This window comes from Cydia pomonella, chromosome 2 (assembly GCF_033807575.1).
Source record: "Cydia pomonella isolate Wapato2018A chromosome 2, ilCydPomo1, whole genome shotgun sequence".
NCBI lineage: Eukaryota > Metazoa > Arthropoda > Insecta > Lepidoptera > Tortricidae > Cydia > Cydia pomonella.
The window spans coordinates 28,681,509-28,700,921 of record NC_084704.1 but is presented as its reverse complement, the minus strand read 5'-3'; the positions used below and the strand labels follow the sequence as shown (position 1 = coordinate 28,700,921).

General features: G+C 36.6%; 2 protein-coding genes across 2 annotated transcripts; one reads left to right on the top strand and one right to left on the bottom strand.

Moving 5' to 3' along the window:
* Nucleotides 1-957: 957 nt before the first annotated feature.
* LOC133534856 (WW domain-binding protein 4) lies at nt 958-7,775 on the bottom strand. Its single transcript, XM_061874153.1, has 7 exons — nt 7,620-7,775; nt 7,317-7,389; nt 6,915-7,106; nt 6,113-6,254; nt 5,300-5,399; nt 4,247-4,429; nt 958-1,197 (listed from the first exon to the last, which is right to left on the bottom strand). Coding segments are annotated over exons 1-7 (891 nt in total). The 5' UTR covers nt 7,622-7,775; the 3' UTR covers nt 958-998.
* A 484-nt stretch (nt 7,776-8,259) lies between these two features.
* LOC133534852 (ATP-dependent RNA helicase me31b) lies at nt 8,260-19,413 on the top strand. The gene is made up of 8 exons (XM_061874147.1): nt 8,260-8,403; nt 8,817-9,044; nt 9,130-9,211; nt 9,369-9,575; nt 10,864-11,035; nt 11,784-11,934; nt 12,283-12,478; nt 16,764-19,413. Exons 2-8 carry the CDS (start codon nt 8,977-8,979, stop codon nt 17,214-17,216), a joined length of 1,329 nt encoding a protein of 442 aa, XP_061730131.1. The 5' UTR covers nt 8,260-8,403; nt 8,817-8,976; the 3' UTR covers nt 17,217-19,413.

Here is a 19,413-nt window from a genome sequence, read left to right as displayed (position 1 = left end):
ATGAAAGCGTCCCGCAGGAAAGCTTTGAGCATTCAACCCTATGAGGAGATCAGCCTTCAGCTATTCTTACACTTGGCCTTTGGTTCTTCATGCCTCTGGCCTTCGGACAGAAAACAATTTGTTTCCCTACCTTTTACTGAAACATGGGTCTGAAAAATAATCAAAAATCTTTCATTTAAAACTACAGTGAAGGAACATGATCGATTAATCGGTATTTGAATTTTCGCAAAAAAAATCTTCCCTTGTTATAGTAAAACGACGTACAAGTCCTGCAGAGGCACTCCCTTTGGATTGTTATGTGCATGGTGTGTGCATGTTACCTTCATAGCCCCTTTTTAAGGCAGCCTATTGTGCATTTGGATGGATATACTAAGGGACCCTAAAATGAGCATGGCCGGACATACTCTTGGCCGGTTCTTATTTAACTGCAATTTGGGTAAAAAAAAACTTCAACCAAGGACACCAAAACTCGATCTCGCTCTACCCTGAGGTCCTACCGCGAACACCGAATTTCACAAAGTGCGGACATCTTTCTCATGTACTCCAATTTAGGGCATAATTAATGACAGAGGAAGATGCCCGCTATTTGCGAACTTCGCTGTTCGCGGTAGGGTCTCTGATCAAGTGCTCGGGCTGGCGCGGTAAATACGTGTAATTTGGACGCAACGTAAAAATGTAATAAGTTATTTTTTGCGCCACCAAAGGCCTCGCTAAATGTACCTTGCCCACACCAAATTTTCGTCATGCTCCGCCACTGTCTACTCTCGTTTCCAAATTCTCAGGAGATTCCGCTTAGCTGTTGTCTGTATATGGAACTTAGCACGAGTTACAGTCACCAAAAATGAGATGCTAATAAAGCGGAATTTCCTGAGAAATTGCGAATAGGTACTTGTAGCCTGGAGAATTAGATTTTTATAGAATGACCCAGGTTTGTCTCGGGAATAATGTAACACAGTATTTGATAAAAACGTATATTAAAACTTATAGCATAGTTATTATCAATCATCATCCAGCTTTTGCCGCATATTTCTTTTGGGGTTGTTTAATTTCCTCTTTTTGAACTCAACAGGGCCGTCGCCGAGCGAGTCGACGCGCCGCTCCCCGAACGTGGCGCGGGCCTCGGGCTGCACGACGACGGGCGGGGGCTGCACTTCCTTGTCGGGCTTCGGCAGCTGCAGGTCGATTTGCTCCACTGGTCTGAAAATATTCATGGGATCACTTTCTTGGCTTCACAAGATATGTCATGGTGCAAAATGCATACTGCCCATACCCACTCATACTCACATAATCTAAAAGGAGTCGAGTTTAAAAATTGACATTTATCCCTAAGTTATACACTCTGCTGTTCACTTCGATTGCCAGGAAAATTTACAAAAATATCCAATATCTTTCCATCTCATGCTCGTAAAAGTGACATTTAAGTCGCGTTTATGCGGCGTAAAATTACTTAAGGTGACTGTGGGCAAGACCGGCATACTTTATTTATTTTTTACATTGGAGTATTCTAGCTCCGTTAATTATTCACTTACGTGACCGCTTGTAATCACATACGATGAAGAATTTCATAAATAATAGTTAAGCTATAGTGACAGATCATATTAATCATAAATTAAGCAAAAACAATAGTGTTTTTAAAAATTCGGCGAGTAGACGGACTTCCCGTGTAGTTTAAGGTAAGTCCGTCTAGTAACGATATCAGCCATACTATGGGTGCTTATGTGTTCGTATTCGAATCCTTACAAAGAATAAAACAAGACAATGAAAAGTGTACTCTAAACTTGTTAATATAGGGTTTAGATTCGAAATAAACACAATTTTTCTTATTAAAAGGTAAGTAAGTAAGTAAGGCATATATTACGAAAATGGGGTGGTAAACCTTTTTTGGAAAATAATTATACGTACTTATTTTTTGGACTTCTCAAATAAAATACCAATAGTCATTTTAAATTTACTCGTTTTAAATTTACGGAGATCAAAGAGGGTTACATAAATAAACTCATAGTAGTAGCAATTTTAGTATAGTAATAATTTTTAGTTTTAGTAGTTAGTGTCCACATGCATGGCTTTGTCATGTCATGGAAAAACCATTTTCACATGCCATATGGCAGAACATATTAGGGGTCAACAATGTAAATTTATAACATCTACTGTACTGTACCATATGTTCTTGTAAAAATAAAATTAAAACTACAAACACCGTTTAAGTTTAAATCAAATAGTGATTGGCAAATCAACCTCCATAACACAAGTAGGTACCCTACATACGTAAATTTTCAGGATAAGTAAGGCGAAGAATCCACGTCACATAGCGGCGTGGCACGCGCGGTACAGCGTGTCGTGATCACGGTGTAGGCAAAACGCCTAAACCACGATAAGTACAATAAATGTTCCGAAATAAAAAATACGTACGGACTGATATGGCTGCAATGATTTTAATCTTCAAAACTGTCAAGAAAATATGACTGTACAACCGTATTCTAAAATTCAAGAGAAGTAAAAAGGGTAATAATATGTGTCATAGGTATAATAATATAACATATGAAGGCGATGATCATGGGTTCGAATCCCGGTAGGGGCATTTGCTTGTATAATCTACACAGGTATTTGTTCCTCCAGTCATGTTTGTTTTTTATGTATTTATCTATATAAGTTTCGTCGTCGCCTAGCACCAATAGTAAAAGCTAAGCTATGCTTAGTTTGCGGCCAATATTTATTTACTTAATAGGTATTTTCTTATGTGTATTTTCGGTTACATAGTGCTGAGGATGAAGAACACATTTTTTTAGTAGTTTCGAGATTTAAATTGTTAATAAACACAAAACACAAACATCATGCGCAATGTTGTAAAGATTCATATCTGTAGTAACCTTATAAAATCGTAATAAATAATATTGAAGCCATTTAACAGTTGGTAACCTCTGATTCAAGGAAAGTCCGGCATATGACGGACTTGCCTGGTGCATAGTAGACGGACTTTCCAACTTAGCAAAATTTTAATGTGATGAATGATGGAACGTATAATTACAAAACTAAGCCAATATCTGATAATTTAAACACATAATAAAGATTGCCGGGTCTTATATTACTTACGTAGTCAATTTCTGGTGCAAAATCTTGGCACAAACTATTTTTAACAATTTTATTTGCAGAGACTGTCGCACTAGCACTTCGAGTTCCATACACGTAATGACTTGTTTACGCGGATTGCTCTGAAGTTCGTTGTCACAGCGCCATCTGTTTTAGAGTGAGGGAACTAGCGCGAAAAACTGACTTATAAACTCGACGCCAAAGCGGCAAACGCTTTCTAATTCAAAAGTTATAACGTGTTGACGGACTTGCCTTGTAGACGGTCTTGCCCACAGTGACCTTATTATGCTCTAGAGCATAAAGTAAAATCATCCATTACAACCCTTATTAACTTAGCAGTAAATATCGGCATCTGTCATACCGCCTCCCAGCCCTGCCGGCGGGCCCCCGACCGGTCTGAGTACGATTTTCTTTAGTCTTGAACGAATACGGTAAAATAACGTAAAATATTGGATATTTTTGTGGCTACAACATTTTCTTTGACAATCTATCCTCTATTTCAAATTATCTTTGGTTATAGGTGTATTCTAGTTCTACACTATTCGATTAAAAAATAAATATATCAAAATAAAAAATACCTGAGATGTCACTTCACCGTTAAACAAGTTGAACTGATCCGGGTGCATATATTACTGGTGGTTTTTTTGATGAAGTTGTTGTAAGTTCCTTCCGATAATATGATAATAAGTACCTAATACTTTTTACAGTACATATGGTGCTACTTTACAGCACTAGTGCGAAAATTAGCATATTACGTTACTGTGACGAACATTTAAAGGGCCATATGTAAAACGTTGTACGATACATGAGCGAATAGGTAATTCGCAACTCGTGTCGATTTAAAACACTCCCTTCGGTCGTGTTTTAATATATCGCCACTAGTTTCGAATTTCCTATTTTTCGCACTTGTATCGTAATGTACTATTTACTAACATGTTCGTCTTGTTAACAATAAGTTCAAATCGTACTTTGCACCGGTGCTGCCACCGGTTTTGTTCACTCGAAACGAAACACTCACTCATTCCGCATCGATTTTATTTGCAGATTTTGAAAATCATGCGGATGTTCCACGGATGCGGATGCGAATATTCGCAACATCCCTGGTTCTGTCCCTCACGGGCGCCCACTTTAGGCGACTGTATAGTATAGTTGCACTCACTTGTTCTCAACAGGCCGCCACGTGCCGTAGGGGGCGGCGCGCGGCGCGGGCCCGAGCGGCGCCGCGGGCTGCTGCTGCCGGGCGGGCGGCCCGGGCTGCTGCCGCCGGACGGACAGCGCCCGCATGCTCTCGCGGGCGAGGTGCGCCTTCGCTTCCACTACGGCTTCTTTATGTTTCTGTTCTCTGACAAAATAAAGCAGTGTGTGCTTCATTTGTTACAATAGTACATTGTTGCAAAGGGCAATTTGTGGATGATTTTCGATTTTGTCGACAAAGAAGACGAATCCATGAATTGCTATTCCTGCCAAGTGAAAATAGGCCTTTGTCCTTCAGCACACCTGCATGAAATAAGATTTTTTTCGAGCAAGTGTGATGAAAAATATATTACAACGGGTCACTCACGTATTTAAAGTCAAAAATGCTCGAGATGTAAACCGAAATTTGCAATTTTTTCTTTTTTATCCCACTAATTTAAAGACGTAATTAGAATGACAGAGAAAAATGCCCGCAATTGACGAACTTCGATTTTCGCGGTTACAGCCCAAATCTCTTACTATGCTTCTATATTGTATAGAATTTTTCGTGTAGGTAAATATGGTTTTTGATAAAATTATTCTCAGTATATCAGTCAGAGAATTTTAGAATAAGATAAATTTATCTCCGGTATTTTTTTATATTCTACGTCGGTGGCAAACAAGCGTACGGCCCGCCTGATGGTAAGCAGTCTCCGTAGCATGGACGCCTGCAACTCCAGAGGAGTTACATGGGCGTTGCCGACCCTAACTCTCTGCACCCTCGTTGCGCTCTGGCAACCTTACTCAGCGGCAGGAACACAACACTATGAGTAGGGTCTAGTGTTATTAATTTGGCTGCGGTTTTCTGTAAGGTGGAGGTACTTCCCCAGTTGGGCTCTGCTCTAGATCTGGAATAATATCCTCTGTGCTGTGCTCTACCACACAAAGCGAGATGACATTCACAATGCCCATACCTCTCTTTTGGACGAAGTTCAAGGATGTACCTGGGTCCAGTATTAGAATAAAGGCCAAAACTTACTTTTGCTTTTTCTTAATCTTCTTAGCTTCCTCTTCTTTCAGTTTCTCTTTTTCCTGATCAGCAAGTGATAAATAATGGTCTGGGGGATCCCATGTAGTTTCTGAAAGATATATATATATATATAGAAACACTTAGTGCCATTTGCATTAGTTGTATAATATTGTACTGTTCAACATCAAAATGTTCATTACTACCAAAAGTACCAAGTTATGAAGTTACCTACTATATTATCACTTCACTCACTTTAATTACATGGCCTCTTTATGAATGAAGTCATTCTTAATATGTCCATGCAATTTGCTGAACAGTTCGCAGATAAGATCCATGGATTTGGGGGCTGAGGAAGTGGAAGGGTATGCACTGTGTAACCTGGCGTAAAGGTGTAGGCAGCAAGCAGAACCTTATTTTGCTTCTAGGGCTTCTTCGGTGAAGTGTACGTTCTTTATGTCCGATATATGTAATTATGATATTACAAATGACGCTCTAACAATTTTGTCATATACTTATATGTAATGATGTGGGTAGACTCTTTTACTTTCTATGATAAAAAGTAACTGAAGGTACTTCACTTATATTCCTATGTAAGTCGTGTCAATATGTGCTCCCTAGCATATTAAAAGTTATTTCCATTTAAATAGTGTTTTATTGGACGTAATAAATTTGTTACATTTTTGTTACATGAATATGTAAAATTGTTCACAAAGTAGAATAATATCCCACCTTGTAAGTTTATCTTGCCTTCTGTTGCAACAAATACCCATATGTGTAATTTACTGTTATAGTTATGTTAGTGAGACATCTATGTATATTTACCATTGGTTTCTGTGTTCCAAAAGTATGAACCATCATCAGCTTTGACCTCATGCCAAACTGGAGTGGGCCGAGCTTGTGAAACCTCCACAACTGCTTCATTTTTGTTTGAGGAGCTGCTTTCACCCAACATGTTGTTAATACTCTGAAATGTAACATACATTTACCAAATCTAAGTGCACAATTAAAATAAAAAGAAACAATGTCTTGCATGTTGAATATCTGACTGCATATTTGCAATATTCTTGATAATAAATCAGAAAGCAGTACTGGTAGAAGGCAAGAATTTTAAGACAGGTAGGTAGGTTAGGCATATCAGGTCAGTTTTTGTGTTTTAAGTAATTTATTAGATTTTGGTGCTCAATAATTAACAATCCCAAAATGGATTACTTAGTCTAAGACAGTTAACTATTATATTCTAGTACTATCAATCTGCCGCACATGCTATGATTATGATATGGTCTATGATTGTCTAATGAATTTATTGGCAGGAGACCACACATCTTGATACTTTTGCAAATAGTTAATTTACCAATCATTTGGCTTAGTTTTTGGCTTAGCACATTATACCAGTGGTACAAAACTAATGTTTTCATACTTTTAGCATAAAGTATGGTCAAGGAATTTGATTTTTATACCTCTGTACCATTTCATACCTTGTCATAGTAATCAATCATATACTGCTGCTGCAGGCTTTAATATTAATTGTTACTGAGGCAAGGTACAAAATGATACATAAATTAAATTCCTTGACTGTACACTCCTTAAATAAGTTAATTTACACCAGAATTTAAAAAAAAGGTACTTGTGAGGTGAGGTCTGCATTATTTTGTACATCCTTCAAGTAGGCAGCCATGGCAGCTGCCTCCATCTTTTTCAAGTCATCATCAATTTTCTCTTTTTGTTTAAATTCTTTAGTGCTTTTCTTTGTGATTTGGGATATGTGTTTTTGAACATTTTCTTTGTGACGTTTCCCTCCTTCATGAAAAGAAATTGACTGAAAATAATATACATAAAAGTTAATCATTAGTGTATAATTAGCTCATGTTTTTATTATAATGGTTGCCTTATGGTTACCTTGTAATATTATATGCAAGAGAATCTGTAAAAATTGGATAACCCCAATAAATAAGCTAAGCTAATTAAGTACAGTTCATACGGACTGAGCAATCACACCTTTGTTTATCAAACTTTAAGCATTACTTACAACTTTATTGTCAGCAAACCAACATTTACAAAATTCACAATATTTGCGAGCTTGCGATTTCCAGTATTCTGTCCTGAAATGGGGAAAACGAAGGTTATAATATATAGTTAGGCCCTAAGTTCTGTCACAAAGGTTTTACTGATAGAATGTAATACAAAGCTTTTAATAAAAAAAAGTTTGCCATGATTTGAAAGCTTTACCGATCAAAACGTAATATAATAAGTTAAAATTTTTGATCGCGTCTTTATTTTAAAACCACACTTAAAAAAGTGGTACTGGAATAAGTAACATTTGACGACATACATTTTGCTCAACTACAGTTCTCAGTACGACCAATAACTGAATTTAGTATTTTGAATTAATGCAAGTGTAATAGTGTATGATTAAATTAAATGCTTAAGTTTGGTTTACTTTGGATAAATCAAAATGTCTTTCTTGTCAGTTTTGAGTTTAATATGTGTCAAAGTCAAATGTCACCTGTAATATGTTTGTTCGAATATCGGATCTTGTTATATATATTATTTTGCGTGCAAGATATAAAGAAATCAAGATTCGTCAATTTCATTAATTATTGATAATAGTGTTTGAGCAAAGCGTGTAGAATGTTGTATATCTATTAATCTTTTTTATTAAAATTGATTTGGCGATGGTAAACAATTGGTAAACAAAGAGCATATAATCACTACGTATGGTAAACAATGTTTTCCGAATACCATGCCACAGACAAGAAAATGTCATATGTTAAGTCTTCTACAGACGTTGCAAAAATTACATGCGATTAGATAATGGCTGCTGGCTAAGTAGGAACAACGAATTCAATCAACCGACCTAATGACGAAATGTATTTTAATTCATATGCGAGTATGAATGACGTTTGGAGAGGCATTATGTTGGGATAAAAAGTCGGTTGACCCCTACGGTACAAAAAGTTTTTGATGCATGTGCACGGGCAACCCTAGAACTAGATCTCTATGGTAAACAGATTGTTGTCAGTTTTCAAAAAATAAAATCTTGTCTTTGGTGAATTGTTACTGTGATGTCGTCGTCGAGTATCGAGTGTCGTCGTCTTTTGTAAAGTTTTATCAAGGTAACGTTTGTTTATTATTCGTCACGAGAGAAAGCGTACTTTCTAATACATTATAGTAATTAATCTAGTCTTCTTTGATGAAAGTGTACTGTAATAATTTGAACTATATTGGATGCCACTGGCGGGCGGCCATATTAAAATTTTAAGACGAAATTTACAACTTGCACTATTGAATCGCTTTAAATCATCTTCATCGTAAGCCCAGGCTTTATTAATGTTTTAGTAATTAGTTTTATGCATATAATACTATCCCTTTAATGTAATAGTTGTCACTTAACAATTTGTATTGATATTTTGCGTCAATAACATTTAGATTGTATTTATAGGTATCTTGATTGTTGACGCGTCTTGTTCGGTTCTAATCTAATTTGAAGTACCGTTATATAGTTGATAACGTTTATGTCTTGTTTCAGATATTCCTGGACTTAACTTGGTGAACGTGATAAACTTTCTCAAATAGCTTATGTATCTAAAAGTGACTTGTAATAAATTTTGTTTAGTGTCGGACTTGAACAAAAAAAATTGTGATCAGTTTCTAATTTTAATTACCCCTAAGTGGGATAGTTTGGCAAAATGATGACCGAAAATAGAATTAGTTCAAGTAATCACGTCGGTAACAGTATGAGCAATCAGAATAAGGGGTCTGTATACTTTCCTTTGTTGCGTTCGTTGTCAAATAACGGAAATTTTAGATTCTTATGTTTATCCGTTCATTTAAATTTTCAGAGATGTCGATAAAACTGTCGACGACATCGGTTGGAAATCAAAATTAAAAATACCCCCAAAAGATAGAAGAATAAGAACTAGTGTAAGTGATTTTTCTGACCTACCTACTACAAAAAAAAAACATGCAACAGTTAACACCAATTTGACTAAGAAAATTCCACTTCTTTATCTTAAGTCGAAATGAAGTAAAATTAATCTTGATGTTTAAATTAGCTTGTTAATTGTATTTCTATTTTTAGGATGTCACTGATACTAGAGGTAATGAGTTTGAAGAGTTCTGCTTAAAACGAGAGCTGCTGATGGGCATTTTTGAGAAGGGATGGGAAAAACCTTCCCCCATTCAAGAGGCTTCAATCCCCATTGCACTTAGTGGTAAAGATGTGCTCGCTCGAGCCAAAAATGGTACAGGCAAGACTGGAGCTTATTGTATTCCAGTTTTAGAACAGGTAAATTTTTACAATAATTTGGTGTAATACATTTAAATATAGGGTAGCCAGCCCTGACATCTGCCACCCTCCTACTATTATTTGCTGCTATATTTACTATAGAATTAGGTCAATTTTAAAAAGGTTGACCAATTAATGTTAATTTTATGTTATACATTTTTATCTTCTTAATCTGATAGTGTCATTTTTGACAACAAACAATCTTCCTCTCATCTCTAAAATACAGGTGAAACTATATCAACATTCAATGAACCAGATTTTGGAGAGGAATTAATATTAATGTATAGGAACTATTATATAGCTAACAAATGTTGATATTATAGGGAGTGAATTAGGCTCGAGTCTGTCAGGACCGAAGAACTATAAGGAATGAAATCCCACCATGGACCGAAAGGAACTAGTTCATCCTAAGCACTTTTAATCAGTCTTGGTCCTTTCATTCAGTATGTTGGTACCTAGTAACAAATTGGTTGGAGTGAAAGATCAGAATGAGTCAAGGTCAGCTTTGGACCTGATTGATTTAGCTACATCCTACCATTCCTTCAGATTTCGAGATTTGCTCCTGAACTAAAGGAACTAAAAGAGCGAACTAGTTCCTTTGAACAATTGACCAAGATCGGAGCACTCTTTTTAAAGATCAAGCGGGCTCAACTCTAAGTGAATTGTTCTATTGAGTGATATTATATGGAGTTTACACTGTATTCTGAATTACTTACATGCCAATACTTGTACATTGAAACAGGTCATTTAATTCTCAGTAGCTTCATTGTGCCTATGGTTCTTTTTTTTCTTTCAGTCATCCATTTATCAATGTATTATGATTGCCTACTATGGCATTTGTACCTGTACAAATTTTTATCCACTACAGTAGGGCCTTGATAATCTTTACATCAAAAAAACTCCTGTTCAGACTCATGGCGCGTTTAGATTATAGTATGTTAGATATAAAACATAAGTATATTACGAAAAAAATACATTTAATAAGACTCCGAACTTTATTCACAAAGTAACTTGACAATATATAAATGTGATGTTAAATGCAAATCATTTAAAAAAATCAAAAGGCTCTGTCCCTCAAAGAAAGGGATCACTTGGCAGTTCGGATTACAATGACATTTGGATTAGCTTATGTAAGGATTATCGAGGCCCTACAGTATTCAAATGATGATACTTCTGGATTCCCCTTCATTTTCTATAAATGAGAAAAAACTGTTCTGATTCAAACTTGTTAGTTACTCATCTACATAATATACTTTCTCTAGTCTAATAGGTATTCATATTATTTTAGGTTGATCCTAAAAAAGACGCTATTCAAGCTTTAATTGTGGTACCAACTAGAGAGTTAGCACTTCAGACATCACAAATTTGCATTGAACTGGCAAAACACACAGACATACGCGTGATGGTCACCACAGGAGGCACCAACCTCAGAGATGATATTATGCGTATTTATCAAAATGGTAAGAATTTCAAAATCTTAAAATTATTAACAAATTCCACCAGGTTTCCCTGTCCCTTGTTCATAATGATCTATTTCATAGATATTAAATTTCACAACATTTCTTAAATAATTTATGACTTAAAAATCGAGTTTCATAGAAATTGCAAATAATGTATAACTGATTTTGTTAGCATTTGACACAGGTTCTTACGAATATATTTGCTATTTCTATTGAATTTCACTTTACAAATATATCGTTTTTAGGGTTCCGTATCAAAAAGATACAAAAGGAACCCTTATGGTGCGTCTCTGTCCATCTGTCTGTCTGTTACATCACTAAATATTTCGAGAACCACTTAAGCTATCGATTTGAAATTTGGAATAGTTATGAACAATGCTAACCCAGAGACATTGAAAGTATTTTTATTTTATTTATTTTTTTATTAATTATGGGAAATGCCCAATATGACGAGGGGGCAATATTTCAAAGTCTAGTGACTAGGTCTAGTGGGGTATCATTTGAAAGAGCAAATTGTACATTCTTTTTTTTTTTCATAGAGAAAATTTGGAAATTGCAGACCTAGCCCACAAACGTTTATGTTTATATATGTAGATTTACCATCATTGAGCATTGAAACTACTTTATGATGATATTTATTGGATTCCCCTTCACTTTCTTTAAGTGAGAAAAAACAGTTCTGATAACTTAACCGTGGCATATTTTATTCTCTAGTGGATTATATTTTAATAGTTTTTTATCATTCCAGTGCAAGTGATTATTGCCACGCCAGGCCGAATGATTGATCTCATGGACAAGCAGGTTGCTAAGATGGACCAGTGCCGGATGCTGGTTCTAGATGAAGCTGACAAACTTCTTTCTCAGGACTTCAAGGGCATGCTGGATATGGTTATTTCACGGTCAGTGTTTCATTTGATATACAGTTACAGTACCATCTCACTACTTACTAGAAATATTTATTAGCAAAAATCATGTACATGATACATACATGGCTATGGGTTCATCATTAATGTAGATAATGTAATGTACTTATTTGTTGTATACATTACATACCTGTACGCCATTATGAAAGTAGGAGGGAATTCAAAGCGTCAATATGCGCATTTTTTTTTATCAACCAAACCCTAGGTTTAAACATGTGCTATTTGTTTATAAATAAATAAAAAGTAATATATATTTACTTTTTTAGTGATAGTCTAAGTTATGTACTTTTCATAGCTAGTTACTAATAAAACACACTTTCCCAGATTACCCAAAGAACGCCAAATCTTGCTGTTCTCTGCCACTTTTCCATTGAGCGTGAAACAGTTCATGGAGAAGCACTTGAGAGAACCCTATGAAATTAACCTTATGGAGGAGCTCACACTGAAGGGAGTCACACAATATTATGCATTTGTACAAGAGAGGCAGAAGGTGCATTGTTTAAATACCCTATTTTCAAAGGTGAGTTCTTATTGACTGATATATGTGGATGGATTATTGTTAAGTCAGCTGCAGAGAAAAGGTGATGAATAGAAGTGTAAAAAGGAACATATAGTTAGTCTGGTTTTTTTTTCAGATTTTATAACCTCAAAAGTAGTGGTAACTTTTCCTTCAAAATGAAATCTGAGTAAGGCCCTCAGCACACGGAGCGTAATGGTAGGCGTCGCTTAAGCGTATCGTAAAAACGTTACGAGTACGACCCGCGTAGAATTCTGGGCACCAAGCGTCGCTTGAGCGTAATCGTGTTACACTTAAGTGAAATCCTATTAGTTAGAATCATGATGTCACTGGCGTCAGATGACTTCGGCGGATGTATCGACGATCTTGCTTTCTCGTCAGATGAACATTTTTTTGTTTGATTATGTCAGAAGTTATTTACGCCTGTCGTAATGACGAGAGAAATCTCATACGCTACGCTACGACGACGCTTCGAGTGCGGACTTATTTGAACTTGTACGTGCTCGTAGGGCTCTCGTTATATACGCGCGTATTACGATACGCTTACGCGCCGTATGCTGTGGGCCTAACTATGCACTGAATTATAGTGTTGTTTACATATAATTGTACCGCATTATTAGATACCATAGGAACCCTAGCATTTCGGCAGAAAAAGTTAATTACATACTTACTACTTTAAAGGTTAGAACATTTTTAATTTTAATAAAAATACAAGATGAGACAGCCCCATACGCCATCGCTTCGCACTCTCGTAGTTACGTCTCGGTACATGTCGTTGATGATATGGATATACTGCTCTTGCATTCCATGTGCTTGGAAAGCTTGCCAGATTAGTTCCCTTGGTACCCGGCCGAATGCTTTTTCTAAGTCTATAAATATATTTAATGTGTAAGTCTGTTTTATTGACTCTATATTTTTAAAATTCTGACCAAGAATATAGCATCTGTTGTTGATTTTCCTACGACAAATCCGCACTGGTTTTCAGACACGTTGGTAAGTTGGAGCAGTCCACCCTTATTTTTGTAAAATGAGACTAAGAAGCTTCTTTTCCATTCACCAGGTATACCATCGCTCAACATTCTGTTGAAAAGCATAGTTAGGAACTTGACCCGTTCACCTCCCGTTTTCTTCCAGAACTCTGCATATCGTCGAGGAATAACAATGAATTATAACCAGAGACCGGAATTATCGTGGTATTTTTTAACTGTCATAGGGAGTTCTCATTTATCGACTTCCGATACACATATATCGATACAATGTAGAACACAAAATATTAAAAAATTATAATAGGTAATGGATATTTAACTGTAAAAGAAGTAATTTAAGCAGATAATATGGTAAAATATAACGACGTATTTCTTTTATAAAGAAACTAATGGAATATTTGTTAGCACTGGAACAGACTTCAAACGTGAAATCGAAAAAATAATACGTTACTGAAGTAATTAAATGTGAAACTATTACGTTTTATTGCACATCTCTATTTCGCATTTTCATATACTCAAAAGTTATCTAGAAGACATCGCTCTTTGGCGATAAAACCGCTTGTTATTTACCTCTACTTTTAATATATTGTATTTTATTTGTATCGATATAGATATATCGAAAGTCGATAAATGAGAAGTCCCTAATGACACAAACTGCCACTAGAATTCCGGCCTCTGATTATAACAGAAACAAAAACACACCTTAATGTAAAGATATGCAAGTTTCGTATATAGATTGTTACAATATAGGTAGGGACACGTGCTATAATTACAATACATATAAATAATAGATACGAATTCGAACAAAAAAAAGTCTTAAGTGCAACTCGCGTTCCAAGAGCTCACCAATTTTAAACAATGTTGTTTGTTCTGAAGTCCGACTCACGTTTGACTGTATATTTCAAATATGTAGGTTTTCCTGTCATGTATAGGTAAACCATTTTGAGTATTGTTTCTAAATGTTAGTTGGGTCAGAAGTTCCTGTCACAAAGGTTTTAACTGATAACATGTGCCACCAAGTTTTTAATATAAAAACATTACCATGATTTGAAAGCTTGTTTTATCCTGAACAAAACGTAATATAATTAGTTTAAAATTAAGATCCCGTCGCGTCTTTATTTAGTACTTGTTTACTTTAGGATTTTCGTTAGACCCGAATACGCGGCTGGATTGTAAAAAATAATACTTTACAAAAGGCAATAAAGTCAGTGTAATATTAATAACATAGATACAATTGTTTATTTGTAACCTACTTAATTAGAACGTTATTTTATCACCAGCATTTAGCTCTCTGACACAAGTTTGTTCTTCAGCTACCCCTTAGCCACTGCCATCCAACGAGTAGGTTAGGTAAAACACGTACAACTGCAATTATGGCAATCCAACATACAAAGTTTTTTTTTTATGTATATTTAACTATGTAAAAACGAAAAATAAATAAATAGGGATCAAAATCACCTTAACCAGGTCGCGTATTTTTTGCTTGTTTTTTTTTTTTATATCATTTTTCCGAATATTACATAGAATTATGCAAAACTGGGACAGCAAATTACGTTAACCCTTTACCAGGCTAAGGGATATATATTTCCCACATGCGGCTCTTCAAACATGTGTTCTATTTTGGATGAGTAAGACTGACATTCGATTGTCATTTTTGAACTGTCAGCCTGGTAAAGGGTTAAATTATATTGTAAGTAATTCAGCATTAAATAAGCTTTCAACCCATATATATGAATGATAAGGGATCTGTATACTCCTTCCTTGCCGTATCCGGCAATGGCGACTCCATCAACAATTCTTGTCCGGATTATGAAATGCCCTTATGTGGCTCGCAAAACCAAACTTTGTTTTGAAGATGCGGTCACACGATGCGCAATGGAGTTGTCCAGTCGAGTTGCGGGTGTATGTGTAGCAGGGCTTAGGTCGCGTCTTGCGGATATGACGCTTAGCATCTAGGTCTTCCAGACGCTGCTGCTCAAATTGAGCTACTTTCTTTTGAACACTAGAACGCCATTCCGATCTTTGCAATGCAATGCCCTCCCAGCAGTCAGTCGGTATCCCGCAAGCGACGAGGTGGCGTTTGAGAACGTCTTTATGTCGCAGGTATTGGCCCCCCTGCTTCCGTTTTCCACAAGAGAGCTCCGAGTAGAAAATTGCTTTGGGCAGTCTCTCATTCTCCATACGCACGACATGGCCACACCACCTTAGCTGATGCTTCATGATCAGTGCTTCAATACCAGGCATCCCGACGCGACGTAAAACTTCCGTGTTCGGTACCTTGTCTTGCCACTTTATACGTAGAATTGAGCGCAGACAACGTAGGTGGAAGGTGTCCAGTTTTTTCATATATGATAATCAGAAATCAGATAAGGGATTTGTACAGTCAGCATCAAATGTAGCGGATCGAACAAGGTTTCAAAAGTATCTACCATTCTGTAACAGCTTAAAATATGATGGTCTTATATGTAGAACAATTAAGACGGTATAGGATATACTTGTGAACGTACATTTTAGAGATTTATATATATTTGGAAAAGTTATCCGGAATATCAGATACTTTTGGCGCGTTGTTTCATCCGCTACTATTGATGCTGACTGTACCTATAGCTTTTTATCAGTCAAAATCTTTTTCACAGAACCTATTACCTGACTACGTAGATTGGGAGATGGGGTATTTTTTGCATATATTTTAAATCTTTATCTTGAAATAAAATATATATAGATTCTCACAATGAGCCCTTTCATTAGTTATAGTTTTCTAATTTTTTCCTAGAAGTTCCCTTGTTTAAATATAATTTATTTACGTTACATGTCCGTCTTCGGGTCACAGACTTAGGCGCATAGCACACTGGATCCGATTCGCACGTCGCTTCGATGTGCGAGCGGGATGTCGCTATAATATGCTCATAGCGTTGTCTCGCTCAAACATCGGAGCGACGTGCGAATCGGATCCAGTATGCTAAGCGCCTAATATGCATGTTGGCCGAAAGTTAATAAGAATTGAAAATATTGAAAATTAACCATTACAAATTGAACCATAAACTGTAACTAATATGAATATGTATACAAAATGTTGACTTTATCAGATAAGTAACTTTGAAGCCAATAGGCTGTGACAGACAGACAGAATGAGCGACACGACCTTGCGCCAACTAATGTTTTTGTCCCACTAAGACTCCTCGATGCTTTGGTCCTAATTAACCACTTTTATGTTTGAATGTTAGGTTCTTATGCTGTGGACAGCCTTTATTTATATGTATGTGTACGAAAACTACAATTTTTATTGCATTGTTTTGTTGCAGTTACAAATAAATCAGTCCATCATCTTCTGCAATTCAACTCAGCGCGTGGAGCTGCTGGCCAAGAAGATCACGGAGCTGGGGTACTGCTGCTATTACATCCACGCGCGCATGGCGCAGGCGCACCGCAACCGCGTGTTCCACGACTTCCGCGCCGGCCTGTGCCGCAACCTGGTCTGCTCCGACCTGTTCACGCGCGGCATCGACGTGCAGGCCGTCAACGTCGTCATCAACTTCGACTTCCCGCGCATGGCCGAGACCTACCTGCACCGCATCGGCCGCTCGGGCCGCTTCGGCCACCTCGGCATCGCCATCAACCTCATCACGTACGAGGACCGCTTCGCCCTGCACCGCATCGAGCAGGAGCTGGGCACGGAGATCAAGCCGATCCCGAAGGTCATCGACCCGGCGCTGTACGTGGCGCGTGCCAGCGAGGACGACGACGCGGACAAGTAACCAGCGACGCGCAAGTGCCCGTCGCTGCTCGCGCCGCTAGTGCCGCAACCAGCGCCGCCGACTGACTGGTGAATGGATTACTATAAAAATATAAAACGAAAAACTTATTTGTAAAAAGTGTAATGAATTTATTGTAACGAAATGTGCGTGTAAATAGTTTATCGTGAAATAAGACTTTAAACCTGGAATGGGTTACTTTTTTAAAGTGTATATAAAACGAACATCGGGACTTGCGAGAGGCGTCTACGTTCTTTGTCCATATTGGATACTGTGCGTGAATTCCTATATTGTTAAAACGTAAAATATTTATCTGAATCTGTGGGAGTCTACCTAGATTTGTCAGTGAAATTAACATAAATTGTGGTAGACTTTGGACAGATGTTCATGAGGATACTTGCCCATATTTCGTACAGTAGAGCTAGCGCCGGTTTTCTTTTACACATGAATTTCTAAAAACCTAATTCTGTAATATGGGTGAGTATGAACAGTCTAGCTCTGCCGATCTGTCAAATTAATAATGTGATAAATGATTTAAAAAAACCAGTGTCAAGGACATTGTCTTTGTCTGCTTGGGACAGTGTCTATACCTTCAAGCCGTGTTTATATTTCAGATATATTAATGTCATTAAATTAATTTCCGAGTGTGAAGCAGCTAAGTCACAGTAGGATAACTTAAGGTGGTGTAAGGTTGGGTAGGCATGTGTAATGGAAGTAATGGAACAAATCAAATCTATTTTATAACTCTTTTTCTTGTTTCTGAGAGAAATGTTCACATCGCAAGGGCCAAGAAATGAAGTGATTCCAAAGGACTTCTAATAAATTGATGATAATGATAGATGCAGCTGGCGCCTACCTTACCTTATTGGGATGATTTTTTTGTTGAATTTAAATGAAACTGTGACTTCAACGAGGCTGGGCAATGAACAGTACTGCTGCGGCTTGCGGTCACGTTACATTGCTTGGTCTAGGGGAATTTTAATTTAGAGAGTATTTCGTTTTGATTATTAAAGTAACATGCTATTTTGACTCTCTGGGGAAATTCATTATGGGGAATGTCAAGTGAAGAGTTAAAACGTTTGGTCTGTATTTTCAGTCAGTAAGTAGCTTAATGTAAAATTGTAAAAAAAACACTGTGTTCAATATTACTTGGAATAAATAATTTCCTATATAGTGTGGCACTGCCTTTCAACAACTTGTGCCTGAGGACACTTGACCAATCGGCTAGTACCTGATCTTAATTGTCAATATTGTTGCAGAATTCTGCTTAGGAATTATAGTAGTATTTGATGTTCACATTTGTAATTTTAAACTGTCACTGTAATTTTGTTATAAATAATGCTGACTTAAATGTAAAAGAGTTGTGCTATGTTCATATCTACAGTCGGAACATACTTTGATAAAATAGTCCGCTGATGGTTTTATACTTCAGTGTTATTTTGAATGAACTTGAGAATCTGATGTACCTATTAGATTTAACATTTGCAATTTTACTTTCGAAAACATAGTCATCAAATTTATTACAGTTAGCTCTGGCATGTGTTACAAGGAATGAAACAGAGATTGTAATGAATGTGCTTTTTGTTGACATGAGTGTAAATGTATATACGGTAAAACCGTTACAAAAAGGCGAAACAAAACAAGAAATATGCAGTAATGGGAGCTATTATTTGTCTGTGATAATCTTCATGCTGGCTATGTTTTAGGTCTATATGACTTATGGGTTTGATTTGGTCTTCCGATATGCTAAGTAATGCCGTGAATCAAGTGATGTATGTTTGATGGAGATGTTATAGATAGACCAAATGATGTATAGGACGTCGTACCCGTATAGATCGTGTCATTCACGAGGACGCGCGCCTTGGTTCGTATTGTCACGCCATTAAAGGTTAGATTTGTCAAATTCGCGTCTCATCGTGAATGACACGATCTATATTCTTGAATCAGTTAACAAAAAGATATATACTGAATTTAACATCCAGTGACAATTTGACAATTAACCATATCATCTAGATTTTTTTATAACTCATATGTAATTATTTACTTGAGAAATCATGCCTTTATTATTATCTATACACTAGCATTTTGCAAATTAGTGTTTTCCAGTGGCAGTGTCATTAAAATTCTGTGATTTTGTTTTTGATATTAAAAAAAATATATTATTGTTGAAAATTGGCCAAAATAAACTCTTCACGCCAAA